Source organism: Corythoichthys intestinalis, chromosome 17 (assembly GCF_030265065.1).
Source record: "Corythoichthys intestinalis isolate RoL2023-P3 chromosome 17, ASM3026506v1, whole genome shotgun sequence".
NCBI lineage: Eukaryota > Metazoa > Chordata > Actinopteri > Syngnathiformes > Syngnathidae > Corythoichthys > Corythoichthys intestinalis.
This window is the reverse complement of record NC_080411.1, coordinates 15,669,126-15,687,656: the sequence shown is the minus strand read 5'-3', so window position 1 is coordinate 15,687,656 and position 18,531 is coordinate 15,669,126. Positions and strand designations below refer to the sequence as shown.

Genomic DNA, 18,531 nt, shown 5'->3' with positions numbered 1-18,531 from the left:
GCTCTTGCCTCGGTTGTTATTTTACTTTGCGGCTATTTGCCCAAAATCTCTCCAGGCTCACACACTCCATTCCAAACATTATGTCCGCTCTGCGTTGCGAGGGCAACCTCCCCGGGGGCGCATTGCGCTCCTAAAGTGTTCAAGAGAGTGCTTTTTATCTCGAGTGCAGATGAGAGAGGACGTCTTTTACGTCCGGGAACCTTGACCGCGCATGTGATTCGAGACGGTGTGTGCGCACCACTGAGACAAAACTTGTTCTTCTTCAGGCTCCATTTGCTCTTCCAAACTGATGTGCGGCCGAGATGAGAGGTTTCAAAGACGCGCACACAAACAACACGGTTACAACAGTGAAAGCTCATTAAAAAACTGAGGCTGAAGCCAAATTTCCTCAGGAAACAACATCCCGACAAAGATTAGCTTTTTTGGGAGGAGTTGGGGACGGCTGTGTGTTTGAATATTTTCAGAGTTGGTACTAAAGTTACCGTGAAGTTTTAAAAGGTAAGAAAGTTGTGTTTTTCCCCTCTATGTAGTGACCTTGTCTGAAAGGCATCCAACCAACCTGGAGGAAAGTCACAGCTTGAACTGGACTGACTGCAGAGGGAAGCAAGCTTACTAGATTTTTTTGAAGCCTCCGTTCTGATAGGTTTTAGCTATAGGCTTTTCTGAGAGGACACTAAGGGCAAATTCAGAAAAGAAAGGAGATTTACTAACAAATAATGGAGGGAAACTAATATAATCACGTATTTCTGAGCATAGGTTACATCCTTTTTACCATTTGTGAGAAAGATAAATTGGATTCATGAAGAGTTTGAGGGCAGTGAGAGGAAACTAAGACATCCAGCAGTAGTACATCTATTTGGAGCATTTGTGTTTCATTTCACACAGTTGAACAGTAAAAACAACCACCAACAACTCATTCAGCTAGGTAAATTTTATCCAGCAGTAGACTAAGGACCTACGTCTCTCCAATGTCCATTGCAGCAGCAGCATGTTATCTATAAACTCCTGCACTGTGTGATCTCCTTCGTACACTTCTCAATTTACTTTTAAATCCAATTGTGAAAAAACACCAACCACAATCTCAGCATGAGAAATTTTATCCAATGAGAGACTACGGGCTAAAGGTTATCTATGAACTTCCGTACAGGTTGATGTATTCCTACCCACCTTGATTATGGGCTCTTCTATGCTTCGTATATCAGCATCAGAGGTTGCGCTAGACTTTTTCGTTGTCTGTCATTTTGACTGACAGGGTCATAAAAATCCGGTTATAATCTATTTTTACCCGTCACTTAAATTTTTAAAATGATGATAATGACATTGTGGTGACCCTTTGTTTGGCATAATTCACCTTCCGTACTTGTGTGTCCATTTGGCCGAGCGCGTTACCGGCTACGACAGTCACGTGACAGAGACACTTAAGAGCTGCGCGCGGTCCCCTCACTATCCACTCGCTCTCGCTATATGATTGGCCGAAGAGTCGAAATGCTCTCCCGTGAAATGCCTGTTTAAAAATGTTCCCGTTGTTACTTCTTACGTTCGCTTATAAGTGCCCATTTAAAAAGGAAAAGCGATGGATGATACTACACACAGAGTGTATTATTAACATATGTTAAAGTTGTATAATCATATAGCGAGAATAAGGAACGTCACTGACAAGCGCAGGCCCCCGCGAGTGGATAGTGAGGGGAATAGGATAGTGCGCCTACAGCTAACAAGACTTAACATTGCATACCACTTCAACATATTCAATAGTATTTCGTTTTCATTCATTTTAAATTAATATTCTGTCCGAACAAGCTTAACAGAGAATCCACACCGTGCCATCACACATCAAGCAGATGAATATGTAACTTTTCCTCCGCAGTGACAAAAACAGCTGACTGTGGCCCCAATAGGTAGGTAGCCAACCATATGTAGCATATGGAACAATGAAATTAACAGTTCACCTGCTGTGGCCTGAACGTAGTCTCACACTTTCCTCCTGGTGCGCATGGACTTGAATTGCGTGCCCGCTTGTGCAGTCCCTGTTTTTTCACCTCTTTTATCAACACCATCGTCGTTTTGGGGCTTTTTGAAGAAACTTCGGACACTCAGTTGCCTTGACATTTTTCAGAGTAAGGCCAACGACGTCATGCATCAAGAGAGACAATAGCTAATTAATATGCTCACTCACCACCCTGTGGTCTGGGGTGTGAATTGCAACCGGTCAAAATGACGGATGGACTTCAGTTTTTCCCGTCACCGTTTTAAAAAATCGGTCAACGACGGAAAATATTCGGTTAACGCGACCCCTGATCAGCATGACTAATTTTATCCAACAGGGGACTAAGGGCTTAAGAGGCAATATTATCTATAAACTACTGTACATTGTGATCCCTTTGAGACATTACTATTCCATTAAAAATACGATCGGCATGAGAAGAATTTCATCCAACACGAGATTAGTGTTAGATTGCACGGTGTCATCTCTTTGCACACGCCACGATTTTGAGAATCAGTGTTGTACTTGTAATTCAAATTGTGAAAACCCAACCAATATGTTAGCATGACATGTTTTATCCAATGAGAGACTACGGGCTAAATGTTATCTACTCACTTCAGTACAGGTTGATGCATGTCTTCTAACCTTGATTATGGGCTCACCCATGTTCCACAATTGCAACGTGACTAATTTTATCCAATAGGAGACTAAGAGCCTAACTAGTAATATTATATACAGTGGGGCAAATAAGTATTTAGTCAACCACTACCTGTGCAAGTTCTCCCACTTGAAAAATTCAGAGAGGCCTATAACTGTCAACATGAGTAATCTTCAACCATGAGAGACGGAATGTGGAAAAAAAAAAACAAATTCACATTGTTTGATTTTTAAAGAATTTATTTGCAAATCATGGTGGAAAATAAGTATTTGGTCAGTACCAAAAGTCATCTCAATACTTTGTTATGCACCCTTTGTTGGCAATAACGATGGCCAAACGTTTTCTGTAACTCTTCACAAGCTTTTCACACACTGTTGCTGGTATTTTAGCCCATTCCTCCATGCAGATCTCCTCTAGAGCAGTGATGTTTTGGGGCTGTTGTTGGGCAACACGGACTTTCAACTCCCTCCACAGATTTTCTATGGGGTTGAGATCTGGAGACTGGCTAGGCCACTCCAGGACCTTGAAATGCTTCTTACGAAGCCACTCCTTTGTTGTCCTGGCTGTGTGTGTGGGATCACTGTCATGCTGAAAGACCAAGCCACATCTTATCTTCAATGCCCTTGCTCATGGAAGGAGATTTTCACTCAAAATCTCTCGATACATGGCCCCATTCATTCTTTCCTTTACACAGATCAGTCGTCCTGGTCCCTTCGCAAAAAAACAGCCCCAAAGCATGATGTTTCCACCCCCATGCTTCACAGTGTGTATGGTGTTCTTTGGATGCAATTCAGGATTCTTTCTCCTCCAAACACGAGATCCTGTGTTTCTACCAAAAAGTTCTATTTTGGTTTCATTTGACCTTAACACATTCTCCCAGTCCTCTTCTGGATCATCCAAATGCTCTCTAGAAAACCGCAGACGGGCCTGGACGTGTACTTTCTTCAGCAGGGGGACACGTCTGGCAGTGCAGGATTTGAGTCCCTGGCGGCGCATTGTGTTACTGATATAGCCTTTGTTACTGTGGTCCCACCTCTCTGTAGGTCATTAACTAGGTCCCCCCATGTGGTACATGGATTTTTGCTCACCGTTCTTGTTATCATTTTGACGCCACGGGGTGAGATCTTGCATGGAGCCCCAGATCAAGAGAGATTATTAGTGTTCTTGTATGTCTTCCATTTTCTAATAATTGCCCCCACAGTTGATTTCTTTACACCAAGCGTTTTACCTATTGCAGATTCAGTATTCCCAGCCTGGTGCAGGTCTGAAATTTTGTCTGTGGTGTCCTTCGACAGCTCTTTGGTCTTGGCCATAGTGGAGTTTCTGACTGACTGAAGTCGTGGACAGGTGTCTTTTATATGGATAATGAGTTAAAACGTTGTCATTAATACAGGTAACGAGTGGAGCCTCGTTAGACCTCGTTAGAAGAAGTTAGACCTCTTTGACAGCCAAAAATCTTGCTTGTTTGTAGGTGACCAAATACTTATTTTCCACTGTAATTTGGAAATAAATTCTTTAAAAATCAAACAATGTGATTTTCTGTTTTTTTTTCCCCACATTCTGTCTCTTATGGTTGAGGTTTACCCATGTTGACAATTACAGGCCTCTCTAATCTTTTCAAGTAGGAGAACTTGCACAATTGGTGGTTGACTAAATACTTACTTGCCCCACTGTATAAACTCCTGCACTGTGTGATCTTTTTGTATTTATCAAATAAGAGACTTTTGGCTAAATGTTATCTATGCACTTCAGCACTCTTTGTTGTATGTCTACTCAGCTTGATTATGGGCTCATCTATTTTCCGCTATCTCAGTGTGATCTAATTTATTCAACAGGAGACTAAGGGCCTAAGTAGCATTTTTTTTCTATCCACTACTGTACATTGTGATCTCCTTGAGGTATCACTATTCCACTTTAAAATACGATCTGAATAAACACGATCTCAGCATGAGATGCATTTTATCCAACAGGAGACTAAGGCTAAACCACAGCAATTTGCTTCGCTCTGGTGAGAATGGACATTACTACGGTATTGCGGCACTTACCGAGCCAGTGTTCGCCAGTGATTTTCCCGAATCCCTCTCGGTAGGACTCCCAGGCCCGGAAGAAGCTCACTGAGCCGTCCTCTCTGCGCTGGATCACCTACACAGGACAAAACAAAGTGGCACAAAGCGAGACGGGGGGTTAGAAAATTAGATGGAGACTCATCCAACGTTTTATCCCATCTCTGTGATGACTCCTTCAAAGCCCTCGGCTGTTGGCTGGAGCACATTGCGCGCGTACATAGGACGGAAAATGAAGCCAGCAAATGAACACAAATGAAGAACTGTGTAGCCAAAAGGCAATTTGTCAGAAAAGGACATCAATTAAATCACGATTGAATTGGAGTGAAGTTCAGAGTGCAACCTGTGAAAATTATTCTCCACGCGTGGGGAGAGCCGTGCTTCACAATAGAGCTCGTTCAGTTCTATCAAATCTTTTGCAAAAGACAGAAGCAGAATATGTACACCACTTATCAGTTACTTAAAAGCGATGATATTGCGACTAGAGGTAAGTGGGAATACGTGCACATATATATATATATATATATATATATCCTTTTTTAGGGGGTAAGAACCTCGATGTAGCTCCGATACGATTCGCGATACAAGTCTCATGATAACGATTATGTCACGATATGGTAGTGCAACAATTATCAATACACGGGTGAGGAATTCATTCTACAACCAATAAACAGAAAAACAAGCTGTTTTCATCCTTCTGCTTCGAACTGAAATGAGTTTATCACTACATGACGTCCAATCCGTTTAAATTGGGAGGGTTGCAGCGAATGAATTCGTATTCCTCAGACAAACGAATTTGACTTCTATGGCCGTCAATGACTGCAAATGCATTCAATTTGATGCATATCAGCTCATTTCCTGTTGATTTTGGGGCATTTATGGGTCATTTCTGTTAATGTTAGGTTACTGAAAAGGAATTGACCATAACAGCCCCAAAATCAACAGGAAGTGACCTTTACGCACCTCAAAATTGACATTGAGTGACCAAAAAAGAAATAGGAAGTGACCCATAATGGACCCAAAATCAACAGTAGGCAGCCCAAAAGCAACATAAATTGACCTGCAAATGCCCCAAAATTAACAGGGTGTGACAAATAAAATAGCATGTGATCCATCCAGTATATGGACCGACATCAACAGTAAGTGACCCAAAATCAAATCAAATCAAATTAACAGGGACTGACCAACAAAAATAGGAAGTGACCCATAAATAACTCAAAATTAACAAAGTTATTTGTAAATGCCCAAAAATGACAGGAAGTGACCTGTAAATGCCCCAAAATTAACTGGGAGTGATAAAACAAAATTAGAAATAAAAATAAAAATAGGAAGTGACCCATAACTGACCCAAAATCAACATAAATTGGCCTCGAAAAGCCCCACAATTAGCAGGGAGTGACATAGGAAGTGACCCATAAATGGCCCCAAATAGAACATGAAGTGATCTGTAAATGCCCTAAAATTACAGGAAGTGACCTGTAAACGCCCCAAAATTAACATTGAGTGATCAGAAAAAATTGCATAGGAAAGCGACCAATAAATGACCCAAAATGAACAAAATGGGACCCAAAATCAAGCGGAATTGACAGGTAGTAACACAAAAGAATAGCCATTAACCCATTAATGGTCCAAAACCAACAGGAAGTGACACAAAATCGGCAGTTATTGATTTTTAAATGCCCTAAAATGAACAGAAGGTGACCTGTTAATGCCCTCAAAACTGGAAAGACTGGCTGCGAATACTCTGGTTTCAGTGGCATTGACGGTGCTAGACGTACAATCCATTTTGACTGGTAAGCAGATCGATAAACTTTAGGGATACAAAGAATCACGATATTTAGATGGGGCTTTGCAAGGCAAAGGCTCAAATCGTATATATATTTTTTTCGAATGGCATTTGTTCGGCGACCGACTGTCAACATTCGAATATCAAAAATGACTGGAATTTTGCGCGACGCAGGGAATTTTTCGAATAACGCCCTCAAAATTTTCCATTGGCCCGTAAACGCGGGTTCCAAAATGTATCTAGTCCTACATTTTTTTTTGATCAAATCACATAATTTATACATCAAAAATTCCAGGACTGTAAGAGGCATATAAGATGCCTATAGAATTTGCCAAAAGCTTACGGTTCCACCATAATTCGCCAAAAACGGTCCAATTCATTTCTAATGGGATGCCATTGACAGCCGTGTATGTCCAAATTTCCCATTCATTTTCAGTGGCAGGAAAACAAACAGTAGGTCCTTGTGATTTTTGACCTTTTACAATGACAGCCCATTGACATTCAATTAGCGCCCAAGTAAGTCGATGCCATTGACAGCCATGCATGTCCATGCCATTGACAGCCATGTACGTCCAAATTTCTCATTCATTTTCAATGGCAGAAAACCTTGAGTGGTTGTGATTTTTTTACCGAAAACCTACCATGACAGCCTATTGACATTCATCTGGCGCCCAAGTAAGTCGATGCCATTAATCCATGCAACAGGACGTGTCCCCGAAATGTCCCCAAATCAACAGGAAGTGACCTGATAGATCTGTATCTCCCACAGCATAGCCCCATCGTAATTTCTCCAGAAATTACAGTTTCTTGTTCGATATGTTGTTGCATTCCTAGTTTTTATTAATGTAACTTTTGTCACAATAGAACACATTAATGTAAAAATTTATCTTTATGATGCGTATCCTGTATGTAACCTTTTAAAACAGTACAATGCGGCATATGGCAACGGCGGGTATGGCTCAACAACATCTGGACAGATAAAGCAAGCTAAACCAAATAATTGCGAGGCATTTATTGTGCTCAACAAAATAACCCAACATGCCGCCTTTAGTGATCGTAGCCATATGGCGACGTGTTTTCCTTTGCAAAACTGCTTTCACTCAAGACTGCAAATATCCTGTGTTATTGTGTTGTAAAAATGTGTTTTCCTCAGATTGATCTGTCTCCAAATTGAATTCCGTTGACAGTGTGAGTGATGGAGCAACAGTGAACAATGCAACGCATCAAAGGACAGTCAAGAGTGTAGCGCGGTGACTTGGTTTAATTTCGTAAGTTTTCTACTTTCCGCTGTTGCCCCGGTTTCTTCTATTGTCTTGATAGGGCTCTTAGCGGGTATTGACCCACTTTTTGTCAACAAAGGGCTTTGATCGGGGTCTTCTGTGGCATTTGTTTGTGACGGTTTAATGAGAAGGAGCGCTGAGTAAAAATGTAGACTGCTACATTAGCTGTTAGCTACTTAAAAGAAACTCCCAGTTTCTGGTATGGGCGAAAGGTGGGGGCCACAAAATAATGATATGTGCATGTTGTTATCATCAAGGGCGACGAAAATATTTTGTCGACCACCAATTTTTTCATGACAACAAGACGATAACGGGCTAAAAACGTGTCTTGTGAGACGAAAACATACAGTGGGGTAAATAAGTATTTAGTCAACCACTAATTGTGCAAGTTCTCCCACTTGAAAATATTGGAGAGGCCTGTAATTGTCAACATGGGTAAACCTCAACCATCACAGACAGAATGTGTAACAAAACCCCAGAAAATCACATCGTTTGATTTTTAAAGAATTTATTTGCAAATCATGTTGGAAAATAAGTATTTGGTCAATACCAAAACTTCATCTCAATACTTTGTTATGTACCCTATGTTGGAAATAACGGAGGCCAAACGTTTTCTGTAACTCTTCACAAACTTTTAACACACTGTTGCTAGTATTTTGGCCCATTCCTCGATGGAGATCTCCACTGGAGCAGTGATGTTTTGGGGCTTTACACAGATCAGTCGTCCTGGTCCCTTTGCAGAAAAACAGCCCCAAAGCATGATGTTTCCACCCCCATGCTTCACAGTGGGTATGGTGTTTTTCGGATGCAATTCAGTATTCTTTATCCTCCAAACACAAAAACCTGTGTTTCTACCAAAAAGTTCTATTTTGGTTTCATCTGACCATAATGCATTCTCCCAGTCCTCTTCTGGATCATCCAAATGCTCTCTAGCGAACCGCAGACGGGCCTGGCATGTACTTTCTTCAGCAGGGGGACACGTCTGACAGTGCAGGATTTGAGTCTCTGGCAGAGCATTGTGTTACTGATAGTTGCCTTTGTTACTGTGGTCCCAGCTCTCTGTAGGTCATTCACTAGGTCCCCCCGTGTGGTTTTGGGATTTTTTCTCACCATTCTTGTTATCATTTTGACGCCACGGGGTGAGATCTTGCATGGAGCCCCAGATCGAGGGAAATTATCAGTGGTCTTGTATGTCTTCCATTTTCTAATAATTGCTCCCACAGTTGGCATCTTTACACCAAGCGTTTCACCTATTGCAGATTCAGTCTTCCCAGCCTGGTGCAGGTCTACAATTTTGTCTCTGGTGTCCTTTGACAGCTCTTTGGTCTTGGCCATAGTGGAGTTTGGAGTGTGACTGACTGAGGTCGTGGACAGGTGTGTTTTATACCGGTAATGTGTTAAAACAGGTGCCATTAATACAGGTAACGAGTGTAGCCTCGTTAGAAGAAGTTAGACCTCTTTGACAGCCAGAAACCTTGCTTGTTTGTAGGTGACCAAATACTTATTTTCCACTCTAATTTGGAAATAAATTCTTTAAAAATCATGAAATGTGATTTATTGTTTTTTTTCCACATTCTGTCTCTCATGGTTGAGGTTTACCCATTTTGACAATTACAGGCCTCTCTAATCTTTTCAAGTAGGAGAACTTGCACAATTGGTGGTTGACTAAATACTTATTTGCCCCACTGTAACGTGACGAATGCCTGTTTTCGTCTGATGACAAAAATGTGCCATAGTTTCCGTAATAGGTTCACAATGAGTGACATTTTCTTATTGTACGTGTAGTACAATTAGTCAAACTGCATACTCGCAGTGTTTGGGTCGTGTCACTCATGTCACATGTCTGTTACCTGTGACTGGTGGTCATTCACAACCAAAGAAGTACAAATAAAAATGTTCTTCAAATCTGTTTTGTTTTGAAACACACAGTGAGATTTGGTGAGAATGTTGCTTTTAACCTTTAAAGGTCTATGCTGAGAGATCATCATAACACTAAATGTAACTCGTAGCTTTAGCATAGCATAGCATTTGGTTTAGCATCAGGGGCAGACTGGGGGGGGTGGATTGGACCGGTCCAGTTCATGGAAAGTGTTGGAAGCCGTCCAGCCAGCAAAACATTACCTGTACCTTGATGAAATACAAAAACAGCATTTGATGTTGTTTTGGACAAAAACTGGGCAAAAACTTGAGTATTGCAAACTAAACGAAGACTAGAACATTTTGAAAAGACTAAAATGAAGACAAGTATTTTGTCCAAAAGACAAAGGACTTTCAAACGACAACAACACTGGATTGGGATCTTCTGTGGTGTTTGTTTTTGACGTTTAAGGAGAAGGACCGTCGAGTGAAAATGACTTCTATATTGGCTGTTAGCTCGTTTAGGAGAAGCTTGCCATTTTTGGTATGCGCGATATGTGAGGGCCACTAAATAAAGATACGTGAATGGATTTTCTTTTGGCATCGTGCAATGAAATCTTTTTACACTGACAATGCAGAATAGATAATGACAAAGGCATTGTTAAGCGCAATGGAAATTTCTCATCAATGTCAAGCACAACCCTTCGAAAATGGCTTGAAAGTTTGCAGAGGTCACCCCAAGCAGTTCGGCGGTCGTTGCAGTCAACTGCCTAGCTTTCGGGCGCAGCTGCAGGTTAAAGTGCCTTCGACCGGCTTCGCTTGCCTTCAATATCCGCTGTCCTTACGTGACCGGCAAGCTCTTTTCTACAGTCTAATTACAAGGCGACCTTGGAGGTCACAATCTCCCCGTCTTCACGACAGGACAATTATTGGTCTCCTTTCCAGGCAACCATGAAAAACTTGCTGGATTTAAGTGTTTTGTTCCTCATCTTCCACAGACATCAGTAGGATTTACGTAGATATGGATACTTTGGAATACTTGAATTTTTGCATCACTGTCCTGTTAGAGGACCAAAAAATAAAATTTGTGATGATAGACAGCACATTTTGCTGAAGAAGCAGAAAAGCGGGTGGAAAATTGGTAATGTCTGGTTTCCAGTTGTTTTTGTATTACGTATACGTAAACTCTCTTGCCATTCCCACCAACTGACAGGGGCAGTTCTACTGCACCTTCTCCAGCTATACACCCTCTACATCCCTTTATCTCATTGGTAAAACCCACAAACTAAGGCTGTTCGATTAATCGATTTTAAACCGAACCTAACTTTTCTGGATAAAACCATGTTAAAAATGTTCAAATCGGTACATTCGATTTTCAAAACCGCACCGTTTTGGTTTACCTAAGCCGTCGTAGTTTGATCTGGATTTCCGCTTCCTCCCATGACAGCGCACAGTCTTTAAACAACAAGAACAACAACCATGGATACCGGCGATTTTGCAACTTTTGGACACAAATTGCATAACGCCATGAGTAAGTGTATTGTCACATGATGTACTGAAAGTCTTGTTGTACAGTGGGGCAAATAACTATTTAGTCAACCACCAATTGTGCAAGTTCTCCTACTTGAAAAGATTAGAGAGGCCTGTAATTGTCAACATGGGTAAACCTCAACAATGAGAGACAGAATGGAGAAAAAAACACAAAATCACATTGTTTGATTTTTAAAGAATTTATTTCCAAATTAGAATGGAAAATAAGTATTTGGTTGCCTACAAACAAGCAAGATTTCTGGCTGTCAAAGAGGTCTAACTTCTTCTAACGAGGTCTAACGAGGCTCCACTCGTTACCTGTATTAATGGCACCTGTTTTAACTCATTATCGGTATAAAAGACACCTGTCCACAACCTCGGTCAGTCACACTCCAAACTCCACTATGGCCCAAGACCAAAAAGCTGTCGAAGGACACCAGTGACAATATGACAATATGATGATATACGGGCAAGCGGGGTGGCTAGTGGGGTGGCCAACAAATTTATAGGGGGGAGCGAGGGCCGTAGCCACCACTGGCCACCCACTGGTGGTTCCACAGTGCGTGTGTGTCTGTCCCTCTGTCTTGTTTTCCTGTCAAGATTTCTGCTACTAGATGACAGTAACTAAAAGCATGCCGTGTTGATTTTTTGTTTTAATACAGTACCATATTTTGGCAAAATGCATAGGTCTAAATTTGAAAATTTATTCTAAATACACATTATTCATTGGCCCATTAATGTGTTTAACGATGCACATTTTTTTGTGTGCTGCGACTAATATTTATGTGCGACTTATAGTCCAGAAAATACAGTAGTGTGAAACAGCCATGGTTGCTGTGGGGATTCCATATCAATCGAACAGGACAGATCCTGAGAAAATCTGCTTATTTGGAGAAATCTTCTGTACTTCTGGCTTTCCATTTGATTAAAATTGTGGTAATATCAGCAAATCTTGTCTTGTTATCCCAAAAAATCGATATCATATCGCCATGAAATTGGGGAATCGCATCCCTAAACTGTGGATTAGACGACCATTGCAGTCAAAGGTTGTCAATAAGTAAAGATTGATATACTGTAAACAAAATTTGCTGTAACATTCTGCTCAACCAGACAGTCAGATCGACTCAGCACGTACACATTTTCCCCTCGTCTGAAATTTTCTCTCGACTGGCGCAGTTGAAAACGTCTCATGTTGACACCGTTTAAAGCATAAACGGCGGTATGTCACCGAGCTCCAATGTTTGCACAAGACATCAAAACATAACCCCCTGCCACTGCGCTACCTCTGAAATCCTCACATCCTCACAGTTTAGCCAGAGGGCAACAGGTGATCAAAGTTGTGTCAAAGTCGAGGTGAAAAACGTCTTATTAAGTTAGCAGGACGTAAAGCCTGTTGTCGACGATACTGTAAATACGCCGTAGATGTGCGAAGTACATCTAAATGTGGAAACCCTCCCTTTTAAAGACAATCTACTTCCACAGCCTTGCTGTTAACGCATCATTTGAAGACTGAAAATTGTATTTTTATTGCTGCAGACTGGTTTGAACGAAAAGGATCAATTGTCTCCACCTCCCGTAGAGTTAAAAAATACAATCAAGGATGAATCTGGGACAGTTTCAACCTCTTTTCGTATTGCTCCCGTCTCCATTTTGCAGTTCAATCTCTTTCTCGCTGTGCAGCGCTTAGGTATTAAATTCTTTATACATGCTGTTCTACATGCTCCACAAAGCCTAAACAACCCATTTTCGCCCCAGAATTACCTCTTGTCTTGTCTGCTTAGCGACCTATTCAGACATTAGAAAGAAAACTGTCAATATAGACACTTTCAGGCCACTGGCAATCTGCTAGAAAAGTTGGGAACGAGGTGTAAGAACTAAAGAGGAAAGGCAGCTGGAATTGAGGCTCAGAGCTAAACCGTCGCACATTTGAATAGCCAAAGTAACAACTTGTTCTTGCGTTAGCACTATCCAGTTCAGTTAGGACCTAGATGGAGATGCTAACTGACTGACATTGTTCCCAATTTGTAGTGGGTTTGTATCGTATTTTCTGGACTGCAAGTTGTACTTTTTTCCCTAGTTTGGCTGGGCCTGAGACAAACTGACGTGCAACTGGTGTTTTTTTTGTTTTGTTTTTTCACACTGACAGCTGCGAGAAGGGTGCTCTAGGCATGCCCTCTACTTCCAGAAAGCGAGACTGAAGATGAAGATGCGATATGGAGTTCATCCCTTTGCACTGGTGACTGCCGCCTCCGTACAGCTACAACTAATGATTATTTATTAAAATCGATCAATCAGACGATTAATTACACGATTAATCAATTTAGTGCTGCAACGATTAATCGATTAACTCGAGTATTCGATTAGAAAAAAGTTTTGAATTAAAATTTGCTGCTTCGAGTATTCGTTTAATTAAAGTGGCGTTGTAATGGTTTATTCAAGTATTTGCATTTAGTTTTATTGATTTGGGTGCATACACTGCCCTCTAGACTGCCTCATTTCACATGGCTGAATCCAGCTGCTCCATGTTAAGACCAACATAAGCCAAGTTTTTGTTTGAGCTAATGTTTTTTTGTAATGCATTCGTAGTTTAGTTTATTGGTATATTTAGCCGTTTAAAATTTTTTTTTTAATTTTTCTTGTGGGAATATGTGTCCGAACCATTTGTTAAAAGAATTGTAAAAAAACCTTAGAATTTATAGCATTTAAGCTGGCGGACTTTTGCTATGTTAGCCATTGTTTTTTTTGTTTTTTTTTCAAATACCGTTTGAGGCTCAGCTGAGGTATTTTAATTTTTCATGTTCCTTATCAGATTACTCGATTATTCGAACTAACTAGTTCATCAATTAATCGACTACTAAAATAATCGATAGCTGCAGCCCTAAATCAATTAATCGGATAAATACCACTTTTTTCCAATTACCTTTACAATTTAACTTGAAGTTATTTTTGGCATGTTGTAAGTAACAATGAAGACCAAATTGATGTTTATTTCCTTCAAAAATAACATTTTATTACAGATTTGTGATTTAACTGTAGTGTACAACTGTACTGTTTTAAATACATAAAAGTAGTTGAAGTTTTTGATTGAAGTTCTGACTATAAAACCAGAATTTCTTCGTACACAAATCAGACAAAAGTCTGGTTCATTCAAATAAAAAAAGTGCTGGTGATTGACATTTTTTTTCTTGTGGGCAAAGCACTGATATAAATTGTATCAACGACTCATTTATTTTCAAACTAAACAACAAAATCAAATAAGACTGAATTAGACTGTATATAATCAGTTTGCTTTATCAAACAGTTGTTCATAAGTACAATCCAAATCTAATTTCAAAGCAACTCTCTTGTATGACAATTTACAGTTTGAATGGGAGTTTGTGTTGAAAGTCGTTATATGAATGACTTTATGTGTGTGGTTTCATTAAAGAAAAGAACTTGAACAACTGTACAACCTAACAATAACTCAAGTGCTAATATGCTACTCCAAAACACAATACAAACAGACACTTAACTCGTTTGCTCCCAAAAACGTATAAATACGTTCTATTTTTAATCGTTTCAGTGTCCCAAAGACGTATTTATACGTCTTTTAAGTTTTTTTTTTTCACAAGAGACATTTCTGGGTTCTGATTCAACTTAGATTTAAAGCACAATGCTGAAAATCCATTTTAAAGCAATAAAACTGGCCACTGGAGGGCAGTAGCACATTTGGTTAGACCCGCAACCCGATTCAAAGGAACGAACGGCTGGCCGCACAGCCGGGGCGCCGGCGGAAGACGACCGAATGGACACCCAGGATGCCAGGCGCTGGACGACCGAGCAGAACGACCGGGACCACCAGTGCAGTGGACGATGCCGTTGAGTCCGTGCTGCTCGCTGAGCAGAGACAGGCGGCGATGAAGGAAAAGTTTACCCCGGCTGTCGCGGCCACAACAGCGTCACCTCTCAGTTAGTTATGTGTAAATTAACTGTTAGTTTGCTATCAAAAGCTCTATTTGTCTTGTTGTTTAGGTTATTTTGTAATAGGAAAACATAATTCAGATGTTTGGGATGTATCTAAAGCAGTGGTGTCCAAACTATTCCACATAGGGCCACAGTGTGTGCTGGATTTCATTCCTACACAACAAGACGACATCTTTTTACCAATCTTGTGTCTCACAAGTGTAATCAGTTGATTGCAGTCAGGTGCTGCTTGTTTTAGCACAAACTTCATTGGTTAAACAGTCTGTGCTCGAGTGGTAGGAACAAAAACCAGGACCCACAGCGGCCCTTGAGGACAGGTTTGTACACCCATGATCTAAAGAAAAAAATAGCTGTGTTAAAGTCAAATTTATGTTTGAAATGTATGCTTTCACAAAAAGCACAATTTTTCTTTTCTTTCATCAGAAATTGGAAAATTGCTCAAACGAAGCTATTTTCTATTGCTGACTTCTAAAGAATGGAAAAAGATATGAACTTTAATACATCAACTAACTTTTTTTTCCTCCTGAAAGAAGAGAGTAATCTTTCTTTTGGTGGGTTCCATGTTTATAAAGCAATAGAACAGAATTTTCTGTGGGCCTCGCAAAATCAGTCAAAATCCAGTAAAACTGATTTGCATAATCGCTAACTGGCTTACCATTCAATGCACGGCGTACAGCCTCACATTACACACAAACAAGGACCCGAATGGGACTGCTCATACCTGCCGTCAAAAATCAATAATCAAATTCGTTGGCAACTAATTTATGAATCAATTTTATCGATTAGTTGCTGCAGCCTTAGTTTACAGTTAACTGTGTGTAATCCAACATTTAGTCGTAGCAACTTATTTTTATACAAAGATTGCCAAGTGCTAACCAACTTTTACCTCAGTCGATCCCTTCAAAAAAGGTGTCTTTTACCTATTTTTGCACATGAAATTGTGAATTAAAGAACAATAAAAATATAAATTCGCAAGTTTTATGTTTTCTTCAATTTATTTTGCACAGGGGCTGCTTTTTATATTAAGCCAATAGAACAAACTAATTTTATAATGCTGTGTTAAAAAAAAAAAAAAAAAAACGTTTCTGTTTTTCCGTTGACCCTCGTACCGCAGTACGTACCAAACCGTGACTTGTGTGTAGCATTACACCTCTAATAGATATAAGTTCATGGGTGCCTCATCATAAGTGAGTTTTTCTTCACTCTTACACTTCATAAAAATGAAATTCAGGTTACAGTGGGGCAAATACTGTAAGTATTAGTCAATATTATTATTGAAAATATTACAGATGCCCGTAATTGTCAACATGGGTAAACCTCAACCATTAGAGACAGAATGTGTAAAAAAACAAAAACAAAATCACATTATATGATTTTTAAAGAATTGATTTGCAAATCATGGTGGAAAATAAGTTCATCTCAATACTTTGTTATGTACCCTTTGTATGCAATAACGGAGGCAAAACGTTTTCTGTAACTCTTCACAAGCTTTTCACACACTGTTGCTGGTAATTTGGCCCATTCCTCCATGCAGATCTCCTCTAGAGCAGTGATGTTTTGGGGCTGTCATTGGGCAACACGGACTTTCAACTCCTTCCACAGATTTTTTATGGGGTTGAGATCTGGAGACTGGCTAGGCCACTCCAGGACCTTGAAATGCTTCTTACGAAGCCACTCCTTTGTTGCCCTGGCTGTGTGTTTGGGATTATTGTCAAGCTGAAAGACCCAGCCATGTCTCATCTTTAATGCCCTTGCTGATGGAAGGAGATTTTCACTCAAAATCTCTCGATACATGGCCCCATTCATTCTTTCCTTTACACAAATCAGTCATCCTGGTCCCTTTGCAGAAAAGCAGTCCCAAAGCATTATGTTTCCAACCCCATGCTTCACAGTGGGTATGGTGTTCTTCGGATGCAATTCAGTATTCTTTCTCCTCCAAACACGAAAACTGTTTCTACCAAAAAGTTCTAATTTGGTTTAATCTGACCATAACACATTCTCCCAGTCCTCTTCTGGATCATCCAAATGCTCTCTAGCGAACCGCAGACGGGCCTGGACGTGTACTTTCTTCAGCAGGGGGACACGTCTGGCAGTGCAGGATTTGAGTCCTTGGCGGTGCATTGTGTAACTGATAGTAGCCTTTGTTACTTTGGTCCCAGATCTCTGTAGGTCATTCACTAGGTCCCCCCGTGTGGTTCTGGGATTTTTGCTCACCGTTCTTGCTATCATTTTGACGCCACGGGATGAGATCTTGCATGGAGCCCCAGATCGAGGGAGATTATCAGTGGTCTTGTATGTCTTCCATTTTCTAATAATTGCTCGCACAGTTGATTTTTTTACACCAAGCATTTTACCTAATGCAGATTCAGTCTTCCCAGCCTGGTGCAGGTCTACAATTTTTTCTCTGGTGTCCTTCGACAGCTCTTTGGTCTTGGCCATTGTGGAGTTTGGAGTGTGACTGACTGAGATTGTGGAAAGGTGTCTTTTATACCGATAATGAGTTAAAACAGGTGCCATCAATACAGGTAACGAGTGGAGCCTCGTTAGACCTCGTTAGAAGTGTGTTTGTAGGTGACCAAATACTTATTTTCCACTCTAATTTGGAAATAAATTCTTTAAAATCAAGCAATGTGATTTTCTGTTTTTTTTTTTTCTACATTCTGTCTCTCATGGTTGAGGTTTACCCATGTTAACAACTACAGGCCTCTCTCATCTTTTCAAGTCTGAGAACTTGCACAATTGGTGGTTGACTAAATACTTATTTGCCCCATTGTATTTTCAAAATGTTAAGCAATATTCTTTCTGCTGGGATGCATATGGTTGAAACTTTGCCTTTTCGTTTGAGTTCTAAGCAGTTGGCAATGTTAGGAACTGCTTGAAAAATACCTGCCAGTGGGAAAAAAAAGACTCCTTTAGGACCACAGTTTCTGGTTTATCGTCTGTTTAAACTATTAATACTGGCAAATATCAGCATTTTTACGACAGGCATCAATTACCAGATTTTTTTTCATCACTATTTGCAGCGCGCATTTAAGGACCTCTATAATTTAGAAGCACACGCCAGCCATGAATTCTCCCAACAGGGACTAACAACAACAACAACAAAAAAAAGGCCAACATATTGAGTCAGCCATTAACACCCACGGCCAATTCAGAGTCCCCCAATTAACAGTCAGTACCTTTCGCCCAGAGATAAAAGCTATTCTTTAAACCGAAACTTCCTCGCGGGCATCCCTCACATTGACAATGCGGTGTTAACCGAGGATCGACGCGCCTTTGCCGCAGGATAAACCTTTCCAACACTTTGGGATTAGCAAGCACGGAGACTTGGCTCTCCGTCTACCTTTTTCACATTTGCAACCACGACCTGAGCGCTGAGATAGTAAAAAAGAAAAAAAAAGGGCGGCTTT

At 40.5% G+C, this 18,531-nt stretch overlaps 1 protein-coding gene across 3 annotated transcripts in view; it reads right to left on the bottom strand.

Annotated features, from left to right (window-relative positions):
- The window catches only part of fibcd1b (fibrinogen C domain containing 1b), a 310,956-nt gene that overhangs the window by 93,949 nt on the left and 198,476 nt on the right, over nucleotides 1–18,531 (bottom strand). For all 3 annotated transcript variants that reach the window (XM_057819800.1, XM_057819801.1, XM_057819802.1), the window contains one exon: nucleotides 4,688–4,784. In XM_057819800.1, coding sequence (XP_057675783.1) covers nucleotides 4,688–4,784 — 97 coding nt within the window. The remainder of the gene's footprint in view (nucleotides 1–4,687; nucleotides 4,785–18,531) is intronic.